The sequence below is a fragment of the Grampus griseus genome (assembly GCF_964374135.1).
Source record: "Grampus griseus genome assembly, chromosome: X".
NCBI lineage: Eukaryota > Metazoa > Chordata > Mammalia > Artiodactyla > Delphinidae > Grampus > Grampus griseus.
The window spans coordinates 59,226,056-59,250,459 of NC_138999.1; the positions used below are offsets into that span (position 1 = coordinate 59,226,056).

General features: G+C 39.4%; 1 protein-coding gene across 1 annotated transcript in view; it reads left to right on the forward strand.

The window, feature by feature from the left end:
• Positions 1 to 24,404, forward strand: part of KIF4A (kinesin family member 4A) — a 126,182-nt gene that overhangs the window by 93,685 nt on the left and 8,093 nt on the right. The window contains exons 20-27 of the mRNA XM_082681712.1: positions 7,331 to 7,486; positions 7,611 to 7,711; positions 11,931 to 12,060; positions 13,337 to 13,507; positions 13,885 to 13,992; positions 15,024 to 15,101; positions 15,686 to 15,784; positions 16,316 to 16,498. Coding sequence (XP_082537838.1) covers positions 7,331 to 7,486; positions 7,611 to 7,711; positions 11,931 to 12,060; positions 13,337 to 13,507; positions 13,885 to 13,992; positions 15,024 to 15,101; positions 15,686 to 15,784; positions 16,316 to 16,498 — 1,026 coding nt within the window. The remainder of the gene's footprint in view (positions 1 to 7,330; positions 7,487 to 7,610; positions 7,712 to 11,930; positions 12,061 to 13,336; positions 13,508 to 13,884; positions 13,993 to 15,023; positions 15,102 to 15,685; positions 15,785 to 16,315; positions 16,499 to 24,404) is intronic.

A 24,404-nucleotide genomic window follows, 5' to 3' on the forward strand; every position in this document is an offset into this window, starting at 1 on the left:
AGGAGTGGGATTGCTCGGTCATATGGTAAGTGTATGTTTAACTTTATAAGAAACTGCCAAGGGACTTCCCTAGTGGTCTAGTGGTAAAGAATCCACCTTCCAATGCAGAGGACGCAAGTTAGATCCCTGGTAGGGGAACTAAGATCCCACATGCCGCGGGGAAACTAAGCCTGCACACCACAACTACTGAGTGTGCGCACCTCAACTAGAGAGCCTGAGTGCTGCAAACTACAGAGCCCATGCGCCACAACTAGGGAGAAGCCCATGCGCCACAACTAGGGAGAAGCCCATGCGCCACAACTAGAGAGAAGCCCTTGTGCCTCAACAAAGAGCCCAAGAGCTGCAACAAAAGATCCCACGTGCCGCAACAAAGATCCCACATGCCACAACTAAGACCTGACACAGCCAAAAATAAAATTTTTAAAAATCTAATAATATCAAAACAAAGAAGATATACAGACTGCCAATAAACACATGAAAGAATGCTCAACATCATTAATCATTAGAGAAATGCAAATGAAAACTACAATGAGATATCATCTCACACCAGTCAGAATGGCCATCATCAAAAAATCTAGAAACAATAAATGCTGGAGAGGGTGTGGAGAGAAGGGAACACTCTTGCAGTGCTGGTGGGGATGTGAATTGGTACAGCCACTATGGAGAACAGTGTGGAGGTTCCTTAAAAAACTACAAATAGAACTACCATATGACCCAGCAATCCCACTACTGGGCATATACCCTGAGAAAACCATAATTCAAAAAGAGTCATGTACCAAAATGTTCATTGCAGCTCTATTTACAATAGCCAGGAGATGGAAGCAACCTAAGTGTCCATCATCGGATGAATGGATAAAGAAGATGTGGCACATATATACAATGGAATATTACTCAGCCATAAAAAGAAACGAAATTGAGCTATTTGTAATGAGGTGGATAGACCTAGAGTCTGTCATACAGAGTGAAGTAAGTCAGAAAGAGAAAGACAAATACCGTATGCTAACACATATATATGGAATTTAAGGGAAAAAATGTCATGAAGAACCTTGGGGTAAGACAGGAATAAAGACACAGACCTACTAGAGAATGGACTTGAGGATAAGGGGAGGGGGAAGGGTAAGCTGTGACAAAGTGAGAGAGAGGCATGGACATATATACAGTACTAAACGTACGGTAGATAGCTAGTGGGAAGCAGCCACATAGCACAGGGAGATAAGCTCAGTGCTTTGTGACGGCCTGGAGGGCGGGATAGGGAGGGTGGGAGGGAGGGAGACGCAAGAGGGAAGAGATATGGGAACATATGTTTATGTATAACTGATTCACTTTGTTATAAAGCAGAAACCAACACACCATTGTAAAACAATTACACTCCAATAAAGATGTAAAAAAAAATAAATAAAAAGTTTAAAAAAAAAAGAAAAACTACCAAATTATTTATCTAGTTGTTCAGTGCTGGTATATAGAAATACAACTGATTTTTGTATATTAACTTTTATCTTCTGACTTTATTAGTTTAGTGGCTATTTTGTAGGTTCTTTGGGACTCTCTACATAGACAATCATGCCATCTATAAATAGTTTTATTTCTTCCTTTATAATCTATATGTCTTTTATTTATTTTACTTGCCCTGTTGCATTGGCTAGGACATTCAGGATGATGTTGAATAGGAGTAGTGACAGTAGAAACCCTTCTGCTATTCCTGATCTCAGGGGAACAGTATTCAGTCTTTACCATTAAGTATGACATTAGCTATAGGTTTTTCAGAGGCCCTTTATCAACTTAAGGAAGTTCTTATCTGTGCTTAGTTTTCTGTGAGTTTTTATCCTGAGTGGATATAATTTTTTTTTTTTTTTTTGGCCACGCTGCACAATTTGCGGCATCTTACTTCCCTGACCAGGGATCAAACCCAGGCCCCCAGCAGTGAAAGTGCCGAGTCCTAACCACTGGACCACCAGGGAATTTCCAATGAGTGTGTATAAATTTTGTCAAATACTTTTTGTCTCTAGTTTGTTGATTTGGTGAATGACTTTGATGTTCAAATATGGAACCAGCCTTGCATTCTTTGAATAAGTTCCACTTGGTTGTGATATATCATCCTTTTTATGTATTATTGAATTCAACAGTACATAAAATTAAGATTTTGCTAAAATAAAATTTCGTATAAAATTTTTGCATCTGTGTTCATGAGATATTGGTCTGTTGTTTTCTTGTAGTGTCTTTGTCTGGTTTTGGTATCAAGGCCTCTTAGAATACGTTAGAAACTATTGCCCCCTCTTCAATTGTCTGTAAGAGTTTGTATAGAACTAATATTGTTTTTTCCTTAAAAGTTTGGTACAGGGACTTCCCTGGTGGTCCAGTGGTTAAGAATCCGCCTTCCAATGCAGGGGATTGCGGGTTCCATCCCTGGTCAGGGAACTAAGATCCCACACACCACGGGGCAGCTAAGCCCACACACCGCAACTACTGAGCCCATGTGCCGTAACTACGGAGCCCATGCACCACAACTATGGAGCCCACACGCTGCAACAAAAGATCCTGCATGCCGCAACTAAAACCCGATGCAGCCATATATAAATAAATAAATATTTTTAAAAATAAAAATAAAAATCCTTTAAAAAAAAGAAGAGGAAGTTTGGTACAGTTCACAAGTTAAGCCATCTGGACCTGAAGGATGTTTTTGTTAGTTGTTGCTTTTGGTGGGGAGGAGGGGTTAACTGTAATTCAGTTTTTTAACTGGATATAGGGTTGTTCGGGTTATATATTTCCTCTTGAGTGAGCTTTGGTAGTTTGTGTGTTTCGTCTAAATTGTCAAATTTATTGGTATGAAGTTATTCATAATATTTCTTTATTATCCTTCTAATGTCTGTAAAAACTGTAGTAATGTCCTCTATCTCATTCCTGTTATTGATATTTTGTGTCTTTTCTCCTTTTTCTTGATCAGTTTGGCTAAGGTTTATCAAAGAACCAGCTCATTCTTACAAATGGTTAAAATAGTAAATTTTATGTTATGTATATTTTACCACAATTAAAAACAGTACCCCCAAAACCCTAGCTCATTAATTTCCAATCTGACCTTTATTATTTCCTTATTTCTGCTTTGGATATAATGGGCTTTTTTTCTTAAAGGTGGAACCTGAGGTCATTGATTTGAGTTCTTTTCTTTTCTAATATAAACATTTAGTTCTATAAATTTCCCCTTCAGTACTCCTTTAATGACATCCCACAAATTTTGATAGTTATGTTTTCATTCAATTCAAAATACATTCTAATTTCCCTGTTGATTTCTTCTTTGATCCACAGTTATTTAAAATGATGTTATTTAGTTTCCAAATATTAGGAGATTTTTCCAAATATCTTTCTGTTATGATTTCTAATTTAATTTCATTATGGTTAGAGACTATCCTTTTGAATTTTTTGAGACTTATGGCCTAGAATATGGTCAGTCTTGGCAAATGTTCAAACTGTATGTACTTGAGAAGAATGTATATTCTGCTGTTGTTGGATAGAGTGTTCTACAAATGTCAATCATGTTAATTTGATTGATTGTGCCATTCATTTCTACTGTATTCTTGCTGATTTTCTGCCTACTTGTTCTATCAGTTACTTAGAGATGGGTATTGAAATCTTCAATTAGAATTATGGATTTGTCTTTTTCTTATTATAGTTCTGGTTTTGCTCTGTATATTTTGAAGCTCTGTTATTAGAGGCATAAACATGTAAGATTAATTGATCCCTTTATTATTATAATAATAAGTTTATTATTATGATCATTTTTATCCCGAGCAATATCCTTTGTTCTGAAATCTTATTCTGATAATAATATAGTCCCTCCAGCTTTCTTTTTTTTTTTTTGCGGTACGCGGGCCTCTCACTGTTGTGGCCTCTTCCGTTGCGGAGCACAGGCTTCGGACGCGCAGGTTCAGTGGCCATGGCTCACGGGCCCAGCCGCTCCGCGGCATGTGGGATCCTCCCAGACCGGGGCACGAACCCGTGTCCCCCGCATCGGCAGGCGGACTCTCAACCACTGCGCCACCAGGGAAGCCCCTTCCAGCTTTCTTTTAATGTTAGCATGGTATATTTTTTTAAAATCCTTTTAGCTTTAACCTCTTTGTGCCTTTGTGTGTTTTTAAAGTGTTTTTCTTGTAGGCAGTATACACTTGAGTCTAGCTTTTTTAATCCAGTCTGACAATCTGCATTTTAATTGGGGTGTTTAGACCATTTACATTTAATGTGATTATTGATATGGGTTGATTTGAATCTATCTTATTGCTATTTGTTTTCTATTTGTCCCATCTGTTCTTCATTCCCTTTTCCTTGTTTTCTGGCTTCTTTTGGATCAATTGAGTATTTTTATGATTCCATATTATCTCCTTTATTGGCTTATATATGATTTTGTTTCAGATATTTTGGTGCTTTGTATATTAGGGGCATAAACATTAAGGATTAGGTTCTCTTGAATAATTGACTCCCTTACCATTATGAAATTACATTTTTTTATCCTTGATAATATTCCTCTTTTTTCTTTCAGTTTTACTGAGATAAATTGATAAACAGCACTGCAAAAGTTTAAGGTATACAGCATAGTGATTTGACTTATATACATCTTGAAATGATTATCACAATAAGTTTAGTGAACATCCATCATTCATATAGATACAAAATTAAAGAAATAGGGCTTCCCTGGTGGCGCAGTGGTTGAGAGTCCGCCTGCCGATGCAGGGGACACGGGTTCGTGCTCCGGTCCGGGAAGATCCCACATGCCGCAGAGCAGCTGGGCCCGTGAGCCATGGCCACTGAGCCTGCACGTCCGGAGCCTGTGCTCCGCAATGGGAGAGGCCACAACAGTGAGAGGCCCGCATACCGCAGAAAAAAAATTTTTTGTGTGTGATGAGAACTCTTAGGATTTAGTCTCTTAACAACTTTTATATATAGCATACAGCAGTGTTAATTATATTTATCATGTTGTACATTACATCCCTAGTACTTACTTAATCTTATAACTGGAAGTTTGTACCTTTGACTGCCTCTCTGGTAACCACAAATCTGATCTTTTCTTCTATGAGTTTGTTAGTTTGTTTATTTTTGAAGTATAATTGACCTACAGCACTATGTTAGTTCCTGTTACACAACAGTGATTCAATATTTCTATACATTTAAAAATGATCACCATGATAAGTCTAGTTGCAATATGTCACTATACAAAGATATTACATAGTTATGGACTATATTCCCCACACTGTACATTTCATACCCTTAACTCCTTTATTTTGCAACTGGAAGTTTGTACCTCTTAATCTCCCTCACCTATTTCTTTCCTCCCTCTATGCCCCTCCCCCTGGCAATCACCTGTTTGTTCCCTGTATCTATAACTGTTTCTGTTTTGTTATGTTCATTTGTTTTGTTTTTTAGATTGCCCTTATAAGTGAAATCACGCAGTTTTTGTCTTTCTCTGTCTGACTTATTTCACTAAGCATAATATCCTCTAGGTACATTCATGTTGTCGCAGATGGCAAGATTTCATTCTTACGGCTGAGTAATATTCCATCGTATATACATATATATATCTCACATCTTCTTTATCCATTCATCTATTGATGGCAGTTAGGTTACTTCCATATCTTGGCTATTGTAAATAATGCTGCAATGAACATAGGGGTATATATGTCTTTTCTAATTAGTGTTTTTGTTTTCTTTGGATAAATACCCAGGAGTGGAATTGCTGGATCATATGGCAGTTCTATTTTTAATTTATTGAGAATCTCCATACTGTTTTCCATAGGGGCTGCACCAATTTACCTTCCCACCGACAGTGCATGAGGGTTCTCTTTTCTCCACATCCTCACCAACACTTGTTTTTGTTTTTTTACTTTTTATTTTCTATTAGAATACAGTTGATTAACAATGTTGTGACAGTTTCAGGTATACACACTGCTGTATTTAGAATGGATAACCAACACTTGTTTTTTGTTGTCTTTTTGATAATAGCCATTCTGACAGGTGTGAGGTGATATCTCATTGTGGTTTTGATTTGCACTTCCCTGATGATTAGCTATGTTGAACATCTTTTCATGTGCCTGTTGGCCATCTGTATGTCTTCTTTGGAAAAATGTCTATTCAGATCCTCTATCCACTTTTAAACCTGGTTGTTTGTTTTTGTTTGTTTGTTTGTTTTTGATGTTGAATTGTATGAGTTCTTTGTGTATTTTTGGATATTAACCCATATCAGTTATATCGTTTGCAAATATCTTCTCCCATTCAGTAGGTGGCCTTTTCATTTTGTTGATAGTTTCCTTCACTGTGCAAGAGCTTTTAGTTTGATATAGTCCCATTTGTTTATTTTTGCTTTTCTTCCCTTGCCTGAAGAGACATAGCCCCCAAAATATTACTAAGACTGATGTCAGAGAGCTTACTGCCTATGTTTTCTTGTAAAAAGATTTATCGTTTCAGGTCTTACGTTTAGGTCTTTGATCCATTTTGAATCTATTTTTGTGCATGGTGTGAGAGGGTAGTCCAGTTTGATTCTTTTGCATCTAGCTGTCCAGTTTTCCCATCACCATTTATTTAAGAGGCTGTCTTTTCCCCATTGGTATATTCTTGCCTCCATTGTCATAGATTTATTACCCATATAAGTGTGGGTTCATTTCTGGGCTCTCTATTCTGTTCCATTTATCCATGTGTCTGTTTTTGTGCCAGTACCATACTGTTTTGATTACTGTGGCATTGTAGTATAGTTTGAAATCAAGGAGCATGATACCTCCAGCCTTTGTTCTTCTTAATAATATTCTTTGATGTAAATTCTATATTATTTGATATTACTATATCCACTCCAGCTTTCTTTGATTACTCTTAGCATGGTATATCTTCATCCAAAAGTGAAAGGTTTCTCAGGGATGGTTACTTTTTTAAAAACTGAATTTAGTTAATTTTGTTTGCTTTTTTTAAAAATTCCATTCGTCTATTTTAAAGATTAATAATAGTTATCTATTTATTAAATAGAACAGGTAATCTAAATATACTTCAGTTCTATATTATGACTTGTTAAGGACAAAGGTTAAGGAGAAAGTGGAGAAGGTAAAGACAGAATACATAGAAATGCTAGGATATCTGGAGAAAGATTTTCTGCAGAAAACTTTTCTTGTGACCTTTTGGGATATTGCTGTTAAAGGCTCTTAGAGCATTATTGGGATTTTTGGTCAGTGTAGGCACAAATGGAAATCTCACTTCTAGTTACTTGGGCTCTGGTCCAAGTGAAATTAAATCTGGAGCTGAATATAGCCCATGGGCCAGAGATTCCTCATCCCTAACCCAACATCACTGATTTATCTTCTAGAGTTGGCTTGGAAATGAAATTGAGGTTATGGTCAGTACTGAGGAAGCCAAGCGCCATCTGAATGACCTTCTTGAAGACAGAAAGATCCTGGCTCAGGATGTGGCTCAACTCAAAGAAAAAGTGGAATCTGGGGAGAATCCACCTCCTAAACTCCGCGTAAGTGCCCTATGGAAATACGTTACCAATGATCAGACTCCACACTCCCCAGAAGCCCTCACTACTTTGGAGAATTACTTTCCAAGTAGTACTTCACCCTCATCCCCACTATTCTTCTTTACAGAGGCGTACATTCTCACTTGCTGAACTGCGTGGTCAAGTTTCTGAGTCAGAGGATTCCATTACAAAGCAGATTGAAAGCCTAGAGACTGAAATGGAACTCAGGTAATGGGACTATGTCTAAGGCATTATAAAAATTTATGCCTTGAATCAAAATAGAACCTATCAATCAGTTATTCAAAAGCTTGTTTTTCAGAAGCTTTGTGATGTAGGAGAAACAAGAAAAAGTAACAATTTTTGAGCTATACACTTCACTAGACATGTTAGATACATTTTCTCATTCAGTCTCTCCCTATGAGGTATACCTTGTGAGGTAAGTACCATTCTTCTCACTTTAGAGATCTAAGCTAAAGGTTCAAAGATCTTAAAAAATTTGCTGAAGTTTATACAGAACTGGGATTTGAAACTCAGTTTATCTAATTCCAAAGTCTATGGTCTTTATCATATACCACAAGAACTGACTAAAAACAAAACTTTAGAGGAACCCAAGAAATGATACCAGAAGATCAACAACCTGGGAGAAGGAGAATTAGAGATCATCAGCAAAGTAGATATAATATAATGCATAAGTAAAGTATCATGACCATTAAATGAGATTAGAAAGTAAAGTACATAGCACAGTACTTGGCATATTAGAAGTGCTCAATGAATGCTCTTCTCTTTAATCACTGTTACTTTCTTTTAAGTATCTGTGAAATCTAGAAGGAACAAAACTTTGACAGATATTTTATAGTGTCTTAGGGTAATACAATTTTATTGCCCAGAAGACCTTGGAGACCATTTAATTTGTTTTTAGCAACACATACTAGCTGTTTATCTTTGGATATGTCTTTAAGTTGCTCAACGTTTGAGTTTCTGCTTTATGCCGCACTGGATGCAGTTGGGATATATAGAAAGAATAGATGGCATTGTCCTTGCTCTCGAGTAGAAACAGTATAATGACTGACAGTGGTGTGTTGGAATTGTTTGTTAAAATTTTAAGACGGTTGTAAACTGTTGAGAGCTTACAATTCCTTTGATGAGAGTATTCACACTACAGAAACTAGCAAAAGCTACAAATCAGATCTGTTTTTTTAGGTACTGTTTGTTAAACATTTACCTGCACACCACTGTGCATAAGTAAATGATTATTTAAATGTAGGGCAGGTGCCAGGTAGAGGGCAATTAGACAGAGGTGACTTTAATCAAGGGAATTTCCCTAAGGGCAAGAAAGGGCATTTGATAGATAAAACAACTCTGAAGTGTTCTGGCCCACCTCTTCCAAGAAGCCTTCCCTGACTCTTCATCCCTCATTAATTTTCCTCTTCTCTAAACTCCTTCAGAACTTACAGTACTCGGTCATGTAGTATAGATGATGTATGTTATCTTTATATTTATTAATTATTTTACATTGATTAGTCTTGTCAATCTAGACAGATTGTAAGCTTGTTAAAGGAAAAGACTATATATTAAACCAGGGTTCTCAAAGTGAGGTCTACAAACTCCTGGGGTGTCACTGAGACCCTTTCAGGGAGTCTAGGTGACTCCCTGTTTTTATAATAGTATTAAGACATTGTTTGCCATTTTTACTACACTGACATTTGCCATGATAGTGCAAAAGCAACAGTGGACAAAACTGCTAACACCTTAGCTTGAATCAAACCAGTAGCACAAACCTGTACTAGCAGTCATTGAATACTTCACCACCACACACTCTCGGTTTTACTTAAAAGTCAGTTTTACTTTTGGCTTTGATAAAGCAATAAAAATTATTAATTTTATTAAATCTCAACCCTTGAGTTCAGACCTTTTTAATATTCTGTGTGACAGAATGGGAAGAACACATAAACCACTTGTGCTGATGCCGAAGGACGATGTTTCTCTCGAGGAAAAGCACTTGTGTGATTGTTTGAGGTGTGAGTTTAACGGGCCTCTTTTTTCATGGAACATCATTTTTACTTGAAAGAACGACTGACAGACAAACTATGGTTATTCAGATTTGGGTACTTGGCAGACATTTTCTCAGAAATGAACCGAGTGAGCCTGTCAAGTCAAGGAAAACAAATGACAGTGTTTGTCACCAAAAATAAAATTTGAGCTTTCAAGCAAAACTTAGAATTTTGGAAAACGTGTATCTGCCACTGTAAACTTGACAGTTTTTCATAACTTTTCTAATGAGACCAGTAGTGATATTAACAATTGTGGTCTTTTTTATATTGTGTAATGAAATGTGTTGATTTGAAGGCTCTGTATGACTGTCCAAATGACATGTTACAGAATCACGTTTGAGTAAAAGATCCATTCAGATTGCAAGTAACCACATTTCAACTAACTTTTAAGGAACTTGTTGGGTTTTGGTGTAGTCTCAAAGAAGAATATCCACAATTATCTGAAAAGGCTATTAAAATGCTCCTCCTGGGCTTCCTGGTGGCGCAGTGGTTGAGAGTCCGCATGCTGATGCAGGGGGACGTGGGTTCGTGCCCCGGTCCGGGAAGATCCCACATGCCTTAGAGCGGCTGGCCCCGTGAGCCATGGCCGCTGAGCCTGTGCGTCTGGAGCCTGTGTTCCACAACGGGAGAGGCCACAACAGTGAGAGGCCCGCGTACAGCAAAAAAAAAAAGCTCCTCCTGGGGCCTTCCCTGGTGGCACAGTGGTTAAGAATCCGCCTGCCAATGCAGGGGACAGGGGTTCGAGCCCTGGTCTGGGAAGATCCCTCGTGCCGCAGAGCAACTAAGCCTGTGCACCACAACTACTGAGCCTGCAGTCTAGAGCCCACAAGCCACAACTACCGAGCCCAAGTGCCACAACTATTGAAGTCCATGCGCCATGAGCCCCTGTTCCGCAACAAAGAGAAGCCACCACAATGAGAAGCCCACGCACCGCAACGAAGAGTAGCCCCCACTCGCCGCAACTAGAGAAAGCCCATGCACAGCAACGAAGACCCAATGCAGCCAAAAATAAATAAAATTAAAAATAAAAAAAGCTCCTCCCAGGAATTCCCTGGCAGTCCAGTGATTAGGACTCGGCACTTTCACTGCAGTGGCCTGGGTTCAGTCCCTGGTCGGGGAACTAAGATCCCGCAAGTCGCACGGTACGGCCACAATAAAATAAAATAATAAAATAAAATGCTCCTCCCTTGTCCAGCTACATATCCATGTGCGGCCAGATTGCCTTCATTTACATCAACCAGAACATATTACAAAAGATTAAACGCAGAGGGAGATATGAGAATCCAGCTATCTTCTACCAAACCAGACATTACAGAGATTTGTAAAAATGTAAAACAATCCCACTCTTCTCACTACATTATTTTTTGTGTTGGAGAATGTTGTTGTGTGTGTGTGTGACACACACACTCCCCCAACCTGCATTCATGTCCTTTCCAGACCTTAGAATGTGACTTTATTTGGAAATAGTGTCATTGCAGGTGTAATTGTTAATGTATAATGGATTGTTTTGATTTTAAGTGAATTAATAAATGTTTTTCTCAGTTTTACTTTCTAATACTGTAAATATCTATAGGTATAACATACATGAGCTGAATTTGTTAGAGGTCCTCAATAATTTTTAAGAGTGTAAAGGGGTCCTAAGACCCAAAAAGTTTAGAACTGCTATCTTAGATTATTTTAGTACCCATCTTCTTTATAGTACCTTACATAGCACTGCATGTTATACACATGCCGGTATGCTCCCTCTCACTGGACACCTAGCAAATTTGAGAAGGAAGCTATTGACAAAACTGAAATATTGTGTACATCTTGATCTCAGGCCATACTTGACCGTAAAGTATCTGGAAGCTATAACCAGGGTCATGGTATCTAGTTTTCGTAGAAACTTCTCAGTCCTGTGGCAGGTACTCCAAGATAACCTCTCACGACACCAGCCATAGGTATCAGTTTGGTGTTAGATTCCAGCAAAGAGCATCTACCTGTTTGTTCTTTTGAGATTTTTTTCCCTTAAGATCTCTAACCTGAATCTTGTCCTTGCATAGGTGAGCCACCACGTCACAGTTCCAGCTTATGTGGCCTCAAGACAAAGTCACATTATGGTCAATGTGCTACAACAAAAGCCTCACTAAAACAAATCTTTCCAAGTCCCACTATATGACCCACTTATTTCAACCAGTATTTAATAAAATAAAACCATTTGGTTAGTCTTAGCATCCCTTTGTAACAAGTTTTGAGATGCTGTATAAAACCCTAACCAGATGACTCAATCATTATTTAAATGGTATTTAACTGATACCTCTGTCCGTGAAACTATTTGAAGTTTCTCCTCAGAGCTCTTCCCCTCTCCTTGGTGTTGAGGCTACTAGAAATAAGGCTCATTGTTTCTTTCCCTGAAGGAGTGCTCAGATTGCTGACCTACAGCAGAAGCTGCTGGATGCAGAAAGTGAAGACAGGCCAAAACACCGCTGGGAGAATATTGCTACCATTCTGGAAGCCAAGTGTGCCCTGAAATACTTAATTGGAGAGGTAAACATCTCTCTTCCTCTCAGCAATTCAGGGTCTGACTTGGTGGGTTGAAATAAGATGTTAGCCTAGAATACTATCATAGTGTTATTGCCACTGCTCATGGTAGAAACCACAATGACACAAACATTAGAGAAATAGTTTTATGGGTAAAGGTTGGTGTGGGCAAGTACAAGCCAGTCACTTAAAAATATATATGAGTGCTCGCTTCGGCAGCACATATACTAAAATTGGAATGATACAGAGAAGATTAGCATGGCCCCTGCGCAAGGATGACACACAAATTCGTGAAGCGTTCCATATTTAAAAATATATATATATATATGAGTTGCAAGTTGATACCCATACCTGGCATATAGCAGGTGCTCAATAAATGTTCACTGTTATTATTATGAAAAATCAGGATGCCATAGTAGGCCACAGGTCAAACGTAAAATATTATACTATACTACTTTTTAAAACACCTCTGACATGTATTATATTCAAAAAGTTTAAGATACAATCTAGGAAAGAGAAAACCTTTGACATATAAAGATTCATCTTAAGGAAAATCCATCTTCACTGACCTTAAAATAAATATATCATCTTCCACTGTCACAAGAGGAATTAAAATTGATCACCTCTGGTGATTGAAGCAAGCATACAAACTCCAACTCTGCAAGTTTGAGCAGTGCTATCCTTTATGCATTTTTGTGTTGGGTTAGCAGATTTTTCCTACTAAGGAAATCCTGATTAGTCTTGTGAACACTGGTGTTTATGATGTTCACCATCTGGGCTAGTAGAGAATATAAAACTAGGCCAGCATAGGATATCAATCTAGCCTGAAGAGCCAGAGCTGTAGTCTCGGCTAATGTGTCTACAAGTTCCAACATGTGAACACAGACATTCTGAAATGGGACATAATTAGCCATAGGGTGTGTGCTGTGGATTTCTCTTTAAAATTAAGGAAGAACTTCTTGAGTATCAGAGTTTGGAATTGTCAGATACTGTTTGTGTTAGGTTTATTCTTGCCTTGAGGTAAAACAAGGGATTAAATGACCTCAGCAGTGGCTTCCAGCTCTAAGATACCTATCTCAGCAGATATCTATCTCGGCCCTTGGTTTGGGTGGTGGTGATTCTATTCAATGGTAGAATCCATATGACATGAAAACATAAGAATGGACTTGGACATGGAAGAACTTTTCTCAGTCCATTTCAAGAAAGCTGACATTTTCCTGCCTAATGAATGGGGAAAGGTGGCCATTCTCCAAATAAACTGATCTTCTTTTATCCCTTCCAGCTGGTCTCCTCCAAAATACAGGTCAGCAAGCTTGAAAGCAGCCTGAAACAGAACAAGGCCAGCTGTGCTGACATGCAGAAGATGCTGTTTGAGGAACGAAATCATTTTGCTGAAATAGAGACAGAGTTACAGGCAGAGCTGGTGAGAGTGGAGCAACAGCACCAAGAGAAGGTAAGCTGGCGAGCCAAGAAGCTATACTGGAAAACAAACCATTGTTGCTCTTTATTGTTAGTTAAAAATAATAATAATAATAATGGGGGTATGAAGTTTCCTTCAAAAGACCACGTAGTCTTTTCCAATTTTTGTAAATAAGAAACCAGAAATAGAGAAAAATGACTTATCTAATAAGTTTACACATACCAGTGACAATGGCTCTTAGCCTCCAACTTTAATACCAAGATGAACATGATGATGCTTCAAGCCATGAGAGCCAAAGAGAACAATTTACTTTGAAATCACAAAGGAGTAACTGGATCACTGCTTGGACTAAACCAGAATTCCTTTTTCCTCTCATTCCTTTGGTACCTTTGGGTTGTATCTTTCTCTAGGTGCTATACCTCCTCAGCCAGCTGCAGCAAAGCCAAATGGCAGAGAAGCAGCTAGAGGAGTCCGTCAGCGAAAAGGAACAACAGCTGCTGAGCATCCTGAAGTGTCAGGTATGGAGATGAGGCAAAGGTCTCCAGAGATGGGGTCCCCAGGCCTGACTGAGAATCCTGTCTGATTTACATGACTGTACCTGCAGGAAAGAGTAATTACCTACTGAAAAAAAGCTTTATAAAGGTAGCCTTTTATAATGGTAGCCTTTTATAATGGTAGTCTCTATTGCCTTGTTGCCCTGTTTGATCAATTTAGGGGTGTTTAGGATGTAGCCACATATAGGATAACCTCCGTTTTGGTACAGAAATGACAGTACATACTCCATACCAGACTTCGAGGCCTCCTGGTTCTTTGCCTCAACGCTGAGCTCTAAAGAGTTGAGAAAGTTAAATCATCCAGTAGAATCCTAGGACATTTAGCTGTCTCTTCCCGTGCCTGTTCTGAGTTGAGACCTGACCTGTTTGTAAAATGCCTGGGGTCTGCATTTCTTCCAGAGGCTGGGAATACCACACCCTTTAGTAGCATGATGGAGTACTATTTTATCCAACTTAGAGTCTTTTTCCTGAACCACCAGTCTCTACGGCTTCCTTGGCACTGCCCATCAAAGACAACCAAATGTGTTAAGGTTGTAGGCATGAATCCAATTATCATAAGTGCCAAGGAAGTTTAATCAGGTTTATTAGTGTAGCAAATAAACTGCCTAACCTGTGTTGAGAAGCGTGGGCAAAAGCATCTGTAGACTTCAAAGAAACAGCTGACACTCTGGATGGGTTTCTTTATCAGCATCCTGATGTGAATAAGGGATATTAGGCTAGAAAATAGAAAAGAACGAGGAAGGCATGTAGAGCAGAGCCCATGTTTCCTGCAAGTGTAGTCGTGGCTGCTTGGGAGCGTTGGAATAGAGGTGGCACTCAGGACACCTAGGAATTGGTGGGGATCAGGCATTTCTCTGGGCGCCAGTGCCTGCTGTGCAAAAACCACCTGCTGCCAGCAACTTGGCAGTAGTATGTTTTCATCCCTGTGAGTTGTTTGGTAACCCACATGTAGTGCCCAAAATAACCCCACCTATCACTGCATTATCTGGAAATAGGATGAAGAACTTGAGAAGATGCAGGAAGTATGTGAGCAAAATCAGCAACTTCTCCGAGAGAACAAAATCATGAAGCAGGTAGTACAGCTTCCCACCCATTTAATAAGCCCTGGGAGACCCTCTTGCAACAGAGGCCAGCTCGTGGGAGCAACCCTGAGTATAATGACTTGGCTCAATTTTATGAGGTCTACATCTAGTTTCCATGTGGTATGGTCATGTGCATTTCAGATGGCATAAACACATTTTTTTTTTTTTTTTTTTTTTTTTTTTTTTGCGGTACGCGGGCCTCTCACCGTTGTGGCCTCTCCCGTTGCGGAGCACAGGCTCCAGACGCGCAGGCTCAGCGGCCATGGCCCACGGGCCTAGCCGCTCCGCGGCATGTGGAATCTTCCCGGACCGGGGCACGAACCCGTTTCCCCGGCATCGGCAGGCGGACTCTCAACCACTGTGCCACCAGGGGAGCCCACACATTTTTTAATTTGCTCTTTTCTGAATCTAATACTGATCTTGTAAAGTGGGAGTCCTTCAACCTACTTTGCTCTTACCGTGCCTCACTTTACCATGGCTTAAGATTAAGCTAACTTAGGAATCTTTATGTTTTAGCCATGAACACTCTCAGAAGCTGCCCTGCAATGTACACTTTGTCTCTTCTTTTCAAATAGAAATTGAACCTCCTCCAAGTAGCCAGCAGACAGAAATCTCATCTTCCTAAGGATACCCTTCTATCTCCAGACTCTTCTTTCGAATATATCCCACCTAAGGTAAACTGCTCAGGGCCTGTGATACCTTTGCATAGCCAAGGTTTGGGGTGAGTGTACTAAAATCACCTTTCAGAAGTGGTTGAGAGTTAAAATTCCCACATTCCAGCATCTCAATTTTCTATGGAGTCCCAAATAAAATTACAGTACAATCTTGAGGAAAATAGTCATTCTCCCTCCCTAGACGGCTGACTTTGGACCATGTACAGGCATTATGCAACACAACTGAGGAGGAGACGCATAGAAAAGAGCAGTGTTCGGCTGTCCATCCAAAGATACTTATCATATCATGAGTCCCTCCCTCCTCCCTCAGATTGCTCAGCCTCTATCCCTTCAGTTTCTCTCCCTTCAAAGACTGAGGCCAAAGGCTAAAGCAGAATTTCTTCTGATTGGTAAAGCCAAGTGGGGTATATTTGAGGAAATCTGAAATCTGTGCTCTGAGAATATAGCGGGCAGCAGCTACTGGGAAGATATAATCCACATGTTGTTGTTGTTGTTTTTAATTAAATAACCATTCCAAACTTTTTTTCTTAGCCCAAACCTCCCCGGTTTAAAGAAAAGTTCCTGGAGCAAAGCATGAACATCGAAGATATAAAATATTGTTCAGAATATTCTGTGAATGAGCCTGAGGACAGTGATGGTGATGGTGGTGATGGGGATGATGAGGAATGGAAGCCAACAAAATTAGTTAAGATGTCCAAGAAGAACATCCAAGGGGTAGGAGGCAGCTCATCTCTTTCAGGGGTTCTAGTTATTAGTCTTCACTGCCAGTGAGGGTGTACCGGCCCCAGACCCTACACCTCAATCCCTCGATCGTGTTCAGAGGCACTGGCTCTGCTGAGGGGTGCTTGTTGGGCCAACTCTGTATGGAACTGGGGGCTAGTTGAGAGGGCTGCCTGGGTGCACAGGGAGGCTCTTTTCATGTTTTCAAGTTCTGACCAGTCTGAACAAGTAGTAGTGTTCTATACCATCTCATTGAAACTGGTTCCAGTGTGACCATAATAATCTTTCACATTTTTAAAGCATTTTACAGTCTATATACCATTCTCATATATGTTACCTCTTTTCATTGTCAGCAAAAAAAAATCCAGTGAGGTGTTTATTATTTGTATTTTACAGCTGGATCTGAGACCCACGAGAGGGAAATGACCTTGCCCAGGGACATAAAACAAAGTGACAGTCAGGACTTGAAATCGAATGTTCTGACTCCAAGTCCAGTTTGTTTCTACCACATCATGGTCATATCAGTAAAAATTGTAGCCCAGAAGCTAAGTGGGAGCTTTAAGATTGAACACACCAAAGTTAAGGCTAGTTAGAAACAATCTGACTTTGAGGCATGCTCTATTTACTTACACAATGATAATCCTACGGATTTATCAAACCTAGGTGTTCTATGTTGAAACATTAACTTCCCAGGCATTACAGTTCATCACTACCCCAACTGTGGCCTGCAGCCACATTCCACTTAAAGAGAACAGCTCACAAATTACCCTAGCTGGATTCCTGGAAGGTTATTCGATTTCATTAGCTGATAGTGCACCACATGGGGAACTGAGCCTTGTAAAGCTACAACACCAGAGAGAAGCAACTCATGAGGACTAGACAGCCGTGGTGGCCTTAAGTCATTTGGAAAGTCATCAGGAATGCAACATACCATGTGCTCTTAGTGGGACTAAGAGCTCATCCTTAGCCTCAGAGAGCTTATAATCTAATGGGAAAACAAGCCAAAGAAATAGGAACACATCACAGGACCTCAGCATACTCATCTCAGGGAGATGGACTGAGCGGCTTTTAAGAGTGACTGTAAAGCCAAACCAAATAGATATAGTTTATGAACATGCCAGAAAGGGATGACTCTTGCTTCATTATAAGACAGAAAGGGAAATACAGTCTTGGGAGCACCTGGGAAGCCATTTTCTGGCACAATGAATAGCATATCGTAAAGACTTGATAGTAGAGGTAGTAGCGGGACATAGAGCTGGGACACTGAGAGAAGATGGGGCAGAACATGTCTGACTTTGATTCACTTACTCAGCAAACATTTATGCTCTCTACTGTGGTTGAAGTGGTAAGCATGAGCTGATTGTTGATGAAAAGGTCAGCCAAGTACTAGGAAGCACAGGTGAGAAGTACACACAGAAACAAATGGTAGAGGACCTAAAACTCTGGGGAAGGAGTTTCCAAATGGCAAGCAAATATGGGTATACTTGTCCTTGAGGAAAGCTTATCACACACACACACACACACACACACACAAGCATAGATATAATAGCACTGTTGCTGTAAGCTTAAAAAGGAAATATAGAAGTATAGCCAAAAATGCAAGTAAGTGATATTTGCTATCAATGATAAATCCTATCTCTAAAACACTGAGAGATGATTATTTTCTAGGCTTTTTCCCTGATTTTATAACTTGAGAATATAACTGGGCTTTAAGGGGAGCAAGTTGGCATACAATCTAGTTTCTCCCTTTTGGAGGCCTCGAAGTACATGGACTGCTCTTTGATCAGACTGCTTGTAGACACATCAGCTGTAGACCTTGATGCTTTGCATGAAGGCCATCCTGATTATTATTGTTTCAACCCAGCTGAAGCGGGCTGGTATGAATCACTAGGTATCTGCAAAGGAGACTGCAGCAGGTACCAAAATGATGACTTGTCCAAAGCTAATGCTGAAAAAACTAGGTTTCCTCATTCAGCTATATTTCCTATCTGTACTAAGGAGATGCCGAAGGATAGGCCATGTGCTGTAGTAAAGAAGTGATAGCTTAGAAGCCAGGTAAACATGAGTTGTAGCCTTGACTTTGCCACTGTTTAGTTGGATAGCCTTAAGCAAGTCACTTAATCTCTCTGAGCCTCAGATTCCTTATTTATGTAATAAAGGGATGAGGCTAGAATAGTGATATATAAGGTCCCTTCCAGCACTAATATCCTGAGTCAAAGTAACAGTCAAAGTTGTATAAATGGGTTTTGTTGTTGTTGTTTTTAATAAATGGGTTTTAATAATACTACCTTTATATGGGGCTATATGGTGTCTGAGAAGTTAAAAGAAGGAATATATGCAGGAGCACCTTGTGAAGGATAAAATATCATGCAGGTATTGTTATTAAAGCACTGTAAGCATTTTTACAAATATTCCCATTTGTCCCCTTTGGCAGAAAAGAGGGAGGAGGTATTCTGGTCTCTAGTAATGAAAGAATGAAGATAAACTTGGATGGAGTGACTTGTCCAAGGTCATGCCAAGTATTAAATATAAGACTAGAGCCCAAGCCTCCCAATTCCTAGCCTGGTATCCTTTATGTTACAATTTTTACCAGATCTTATCATTCTGAGATATAATGTAACACTGAAATCAGTGCTAGAAGAATTATAGACTCTAAAGAAATAATTCTCAACCCTGGCTACACGTTAGAATCCCCCAGGGAGCTTTTAAACACAGGTTGCCTGGGACCCCACCCCCAGATATTCTGATTTAATTGGTCTGAGGTGGGACCTGGCCTTTTTGAAAAGCTCCCCAGAGATTCCTTATGTGCAGCCAGGGTTGAGAACCACTGGCTTAAAGGAACCCCAGAGGTCTTTCATCTTGACTTCCCACTGCTTTTATATAAAGAATCTCTCTATTATAGTGGTTCTCAGCTATGGTGTTGGGACATGCTGGTGGGTTGCTAGCAGTTGTGATACACACACACGTATACACACACATCCCACATACATCATATTTGAGATTTTGTCTGTGGCAAGATCTTGCTCCCTCTCTTATATTCTGATCTGCGTCCTGGTGTGAGAGAAAATAGGATGAAGCTAAAGCTAGTGCACATGGCATTCGTGTGAATACATCTGTCATGTACGTCATGACTGTTCTATAATACAACTCCCAGGTGTTTATCTAGGCTCTGCTTGCTTGAAAACAAGCAATCTAGTAGGGGGAGGCTCACAGTCGTGAGAGAGGGCAGCCCATTGTATTCCAAGTAGGTGTTGGAAAGTTGTTCCTTGTTGAGCTGTCCTATAAATCATCCCAATGAGTCTTGGCTATGTAGAAGTCTAATTGTTCTTCCTTATGATAGCCCTTCAGATGCCATTTTTGTACTTTGGATACAATAGAGACACATGGACAGGGTAATAGAGTGTTTTTGAGGCATATAATATAGATAAATGTGTAAATGGTCAGAGGACCATACCCAGCCTGTAGCAATCAATGGATCAATGTCATCCTGGCGAGGTGTCTCTAGGACATGTCATAGAACTCTGTGTTTTGCTCTGTCTTATTCAAAGAAGCAAAGTTAGGGTTTTTTTTTTTTCTGTTATGTCCAGTGTTGGCAAAGGTGACTAAGGTGGGCATTCCTGTTGTTAGGAGTGTAGTTTGGCATACCTTTCTGGAAAGCAACTTGAAAATATGCATCAAAAGCCTTAAAAATATTCCTATCCTTTGGCTCAATAATTATACACATAGGTATTTATACTAAGGATATAGTCATTGATATGTAAAAAGATTTATAAATCTTTTTTGAGCATCAAACTATGTATCAGGCACTGCTTCTAGGTGCTGAGGATGCAATAAACAAGACAGGTAAAATCCTTGGCCTCATGAAACTGAAGACATTCTTGTGGAGAGAGACTCATAGTGACCAGAAAAACAAAATAATTTTAGATGATAAGAGATAAAAAGAAAATGTAGTCAAATCATAGAGAATGATGGGGTAGGAAAAGAGTACTTTGGACGAGTGTTTGGGAGAGGCCTCTCTGAAGAGGAGATATTTAAGCTGAGATCTGAACAAAGTGAAGGAGCAAGTCAGGAAAAAAATCAGAAGAACATTTCAGGAAAAGGAAACAGTAAATGCAAAGACCTCAGGGCAGGAATGAGCTTGGCTTATCAAGGAACAGCTGAAGAGGCCAGTGAGGCTGGAGGATACTGAGAAGTGGGAGAGTGCAGTACAAGGTCGGGTCAGAGGGGTAATCAGAGGCCTTGTCAATCATGGTAAGATTTGGATTGTATTTATGTACCAGGATATTTGCTGCAACATGATTTTTAATGGCAAACAATTTCTTTCAAAACAATCTTAATATCTAACGTTAGGTGACCAGTTAAGTAAATTGACATTTCCACATGATGAAAGACTATATACAATTGTTAAATATTAAAAATCATGGTTTTGATTTTCAGATTTTATAAAGTACTATATATTATTCTCATAATGGGGGCGAGGGGGAAGATGTTTTAATGGTTTCTTTTACCCTCACAACTACACAACAATGGTGATGGTTGTCCATATGAAACAGACTCAAGGGCTTGAATTTAACTGTAAATGCAATATGAATCCACAAAGATATGACAAGGGAAAAAAAGCTACTGTGATTTAGGACTCATTAGCAGAACTATGGAGTTCATAACAAGGGAGGTGTTTGTCTCAATCTGCTTCACAATGGTCACACCACATTTAGAAAGTTATGCTCATTTCTGGGTGTCACAATTGAAGATGAACTTGGAGAAATTGTTATATAGCCAAGGTGGTGAGAATTCTTGGAAACCATGTCATGTGGTGAATCATTGAGGGAGCTAGGTATATTTAGCTTTGAGAGGATTTGGACAGAGTGGGACTGGGGAGTGAAAACGATGCTCAGGGTTTGAACATATATGCTGTGAAAGTGGGGTTAAATTGATTCCATATCATTCCAGATGGCAGAATTTGGTCCTGAGATCAGAAGTTATATAGAAACTGTTATCTCAGGATAAATAGAGCATTGGATAATAAGACCAGGGATGTTTGAGTGGGGCTTCATACATCAAATCAGGCTTTAGATGGTCACTGAGGTCTCCTCTGACTCTAATCCATCATTCTGAGAGCTCTGTCACCTATATTTGTTCCAAGCCAAACTATCCTTACTTTCTTCCACCATTTCTCTTACAACATCACTTCATATAATGCTGGTCACCCACCCCCTTTTTGTTTAATTCCCTCTTTGTGAAGCACATACACACAGTGGACTCCTGAATGTGTGCACAAGGAAACATACTTATTGATAAAATGGGCTTAATATATGGAAAGCGCTTGTAACAGTGCCTGGCACATGGTGATGTCAGCTATTACTACTGTAGCCTTGTTGTAAGTGTGAAATATGGCACTATGAGGAGTATGGGTAAATTGTGGCATGCTCATAGTGTGAAAATGAATGGAACAGGAGCTACATGCATCAACGGATGATAAGATACCATTTATATAAAGTTTAAAAGTATGTAAGATAACTCCTTACATATTTTAAACAAAAACTCATATGTGGTAAAAAAGAGACATGCATGGGATAATAAGCACCTAATTCAAGAGACTGCCCCTGGGAGGGAGGAAGGCAAATGGGATCAGGAAAGCATAGACAGGAGGCTTCAGTTCTATCTGTATTTTACTCATCAAGGGAGGGTTGGGGACATGAGTGGGGTTTTTTTCTTGTCTACACTTTTTATATGCCTAAAACAATTTATGGGGCCCTAAAATAGGATATATCATTTCAAATAGAGTCTGACTGACCCAGGGTTTACTGAAACATTCTCTCCCTATGATTTCTGAGCTCCAAATTACTGGCTGACTGGCTTGCTTTTTTTTTTTTTTTACATGTTTATTGCAGTATAATTGCTTTTACAATGGTGTGTTGGTTTCTGCTTTATAACAAAGTGAATCAGTTATACATATGTTCCCATATCTCTTCCCTCTTGCGTCTCCCTCCCTCCCACCCTCCCTATCCCACCCCTCCAGGCGGTCACAAAGCACCGAGCTGATCTCCCTGTGCTATGCGGCTGCTTCCCACTAGCTATCTACCATACGTCTGGTAGTGTATATATGTCCATGCCTCTCTCTTGCTTTGTCTCAGCTTACCCTTCCCCCTCCTCATATCCTCAAGTCCATTCTCTAGTAAGTCTGTGTCTTTATTCCTGTCCTACCCCAAGGTTCTTCATGACATTTTTTTCTTAAATTCCATATATATGTGTTAGCATACGGTATTTGTCTTTCTCTTTCTGACTTCACTCTGTATGACAGACTCTAGGTCTATCCACCTCATTACAAATAGCTCAATTTCGTTTCTTTTTATGGCTGAGTAATATTCCACTGTATATATGTGCCACATCTTCTTTATCCATTCATCTGATGATGGACACTTAGGTTGCTTCCATCTCCTGGCTATTGTAAATAGAGCTGCAATGAACATTTTGGTACATGACTCTTTTTGAATTATGGTTTTCTCAGGGTATATGCCCAGTAGTGGGATTGCTGGGTCATATGGTAGTTCTATTTGTAGTTTTTTAAGGAACCTCCATACTGTTCTCCATAGTGGCTGTACTAATTCACATTCCCACCAGCACTGCAAGAGTGTTCCCTTTTCTCCACACCCTCTCCAGCATTTATTGTTTCTAGATTTTTTGATGATGGCCATTCTGACTGGTGTGAGATGATATCTCATTGTAGTTTTGATTTGCATTTCTCTAATGATTAATGATGTTGAGCATTCGTTCATGTGTTTATTGGCAGTCTGTATATCTTTTTTGGAGAAATGTCTATTTAGGTCTTCTGCCCATTTTTGGATTGGGTTGTTTGTTTTTAGGTTATTGAGATGTATGAGATGCTTATAAATTTTGGAGATTAATCCTTTGTCAGTTGCTTCATTTGCAAATATTTTCTCCCATTCTGAGGGTTGTCTTTTCATCTTGTTTATGGTTTCCTTTGCTGTGCAAAAGCACTGAAGTTTCATTAGGTCCCATTTGTTTATTTTTGTTTTTATTTCCATTTCTCTAGGAGGTGGGTCAAAAAGGATCTTGCTGTGATTTATGTCATAGAGTGTTCTGCCTATGTTTTTTTTCCTCTAAGAGTTTGATAGTTTCTGGCCTTACATTTAGGTCTTTAATCCATTTTGAGCTTATTTTTGTGTATGGTGTTAGGGAGTCATCTAATCTCATACTTTTACATGTACCTGTCCAGTTTTCCCAGCACCACTTATTGAAGAGGCTGTCCTTTCTCCACTGTACATTCCTGCCTCGTTTATCAAAGATAAGGTGACCATATGTGCATGAGTTTATCTCTGGGCTTTCTATCCTGTTCCATTGATCTATCTTTCTGGTTTTGTGCCAGTACCATACTGGCTTGATTACTGTAGCTTTGTAGTATAGTCTGAAGTCAGGGAGCCTGATTCCTCCAGCTCCGTTTTTCGTTCTCCAGATTGCTTTGGCTATTCGGGGTCTTTTGTGTTTCCATACAAATTGTGAAATTTTTTGTTCTAGTTCTGTGAAAAATGCCAGTGGTAGTTTGATAGTGATTGCACTGAATCTGTAGATTGCTTTGGGTAGTAGAGTCATTTTCACAATGTTGATTCTTCCATTCCAAGAACATGGTATATCTCTCCATCTGTTTGTATCATCTTTAATTTCTTTCATCAGTGTCTTATAATTTTCTGCAAACAGGTCTTTTGTCTCCTTAAGTAGGTTTATTCCTAGATATTTTATTCTTTTTGTTGCAATGGTAAATGGGAGTGTTTTCTTGATTTCACTTTCAGATTTTTTGTTGTTAGTGTATAGGAATGCCAGAGATTTCCGTGCATTAATTTTGTATCCTGCAACTTTACCAAATTCATTGATTAGCTCTAGT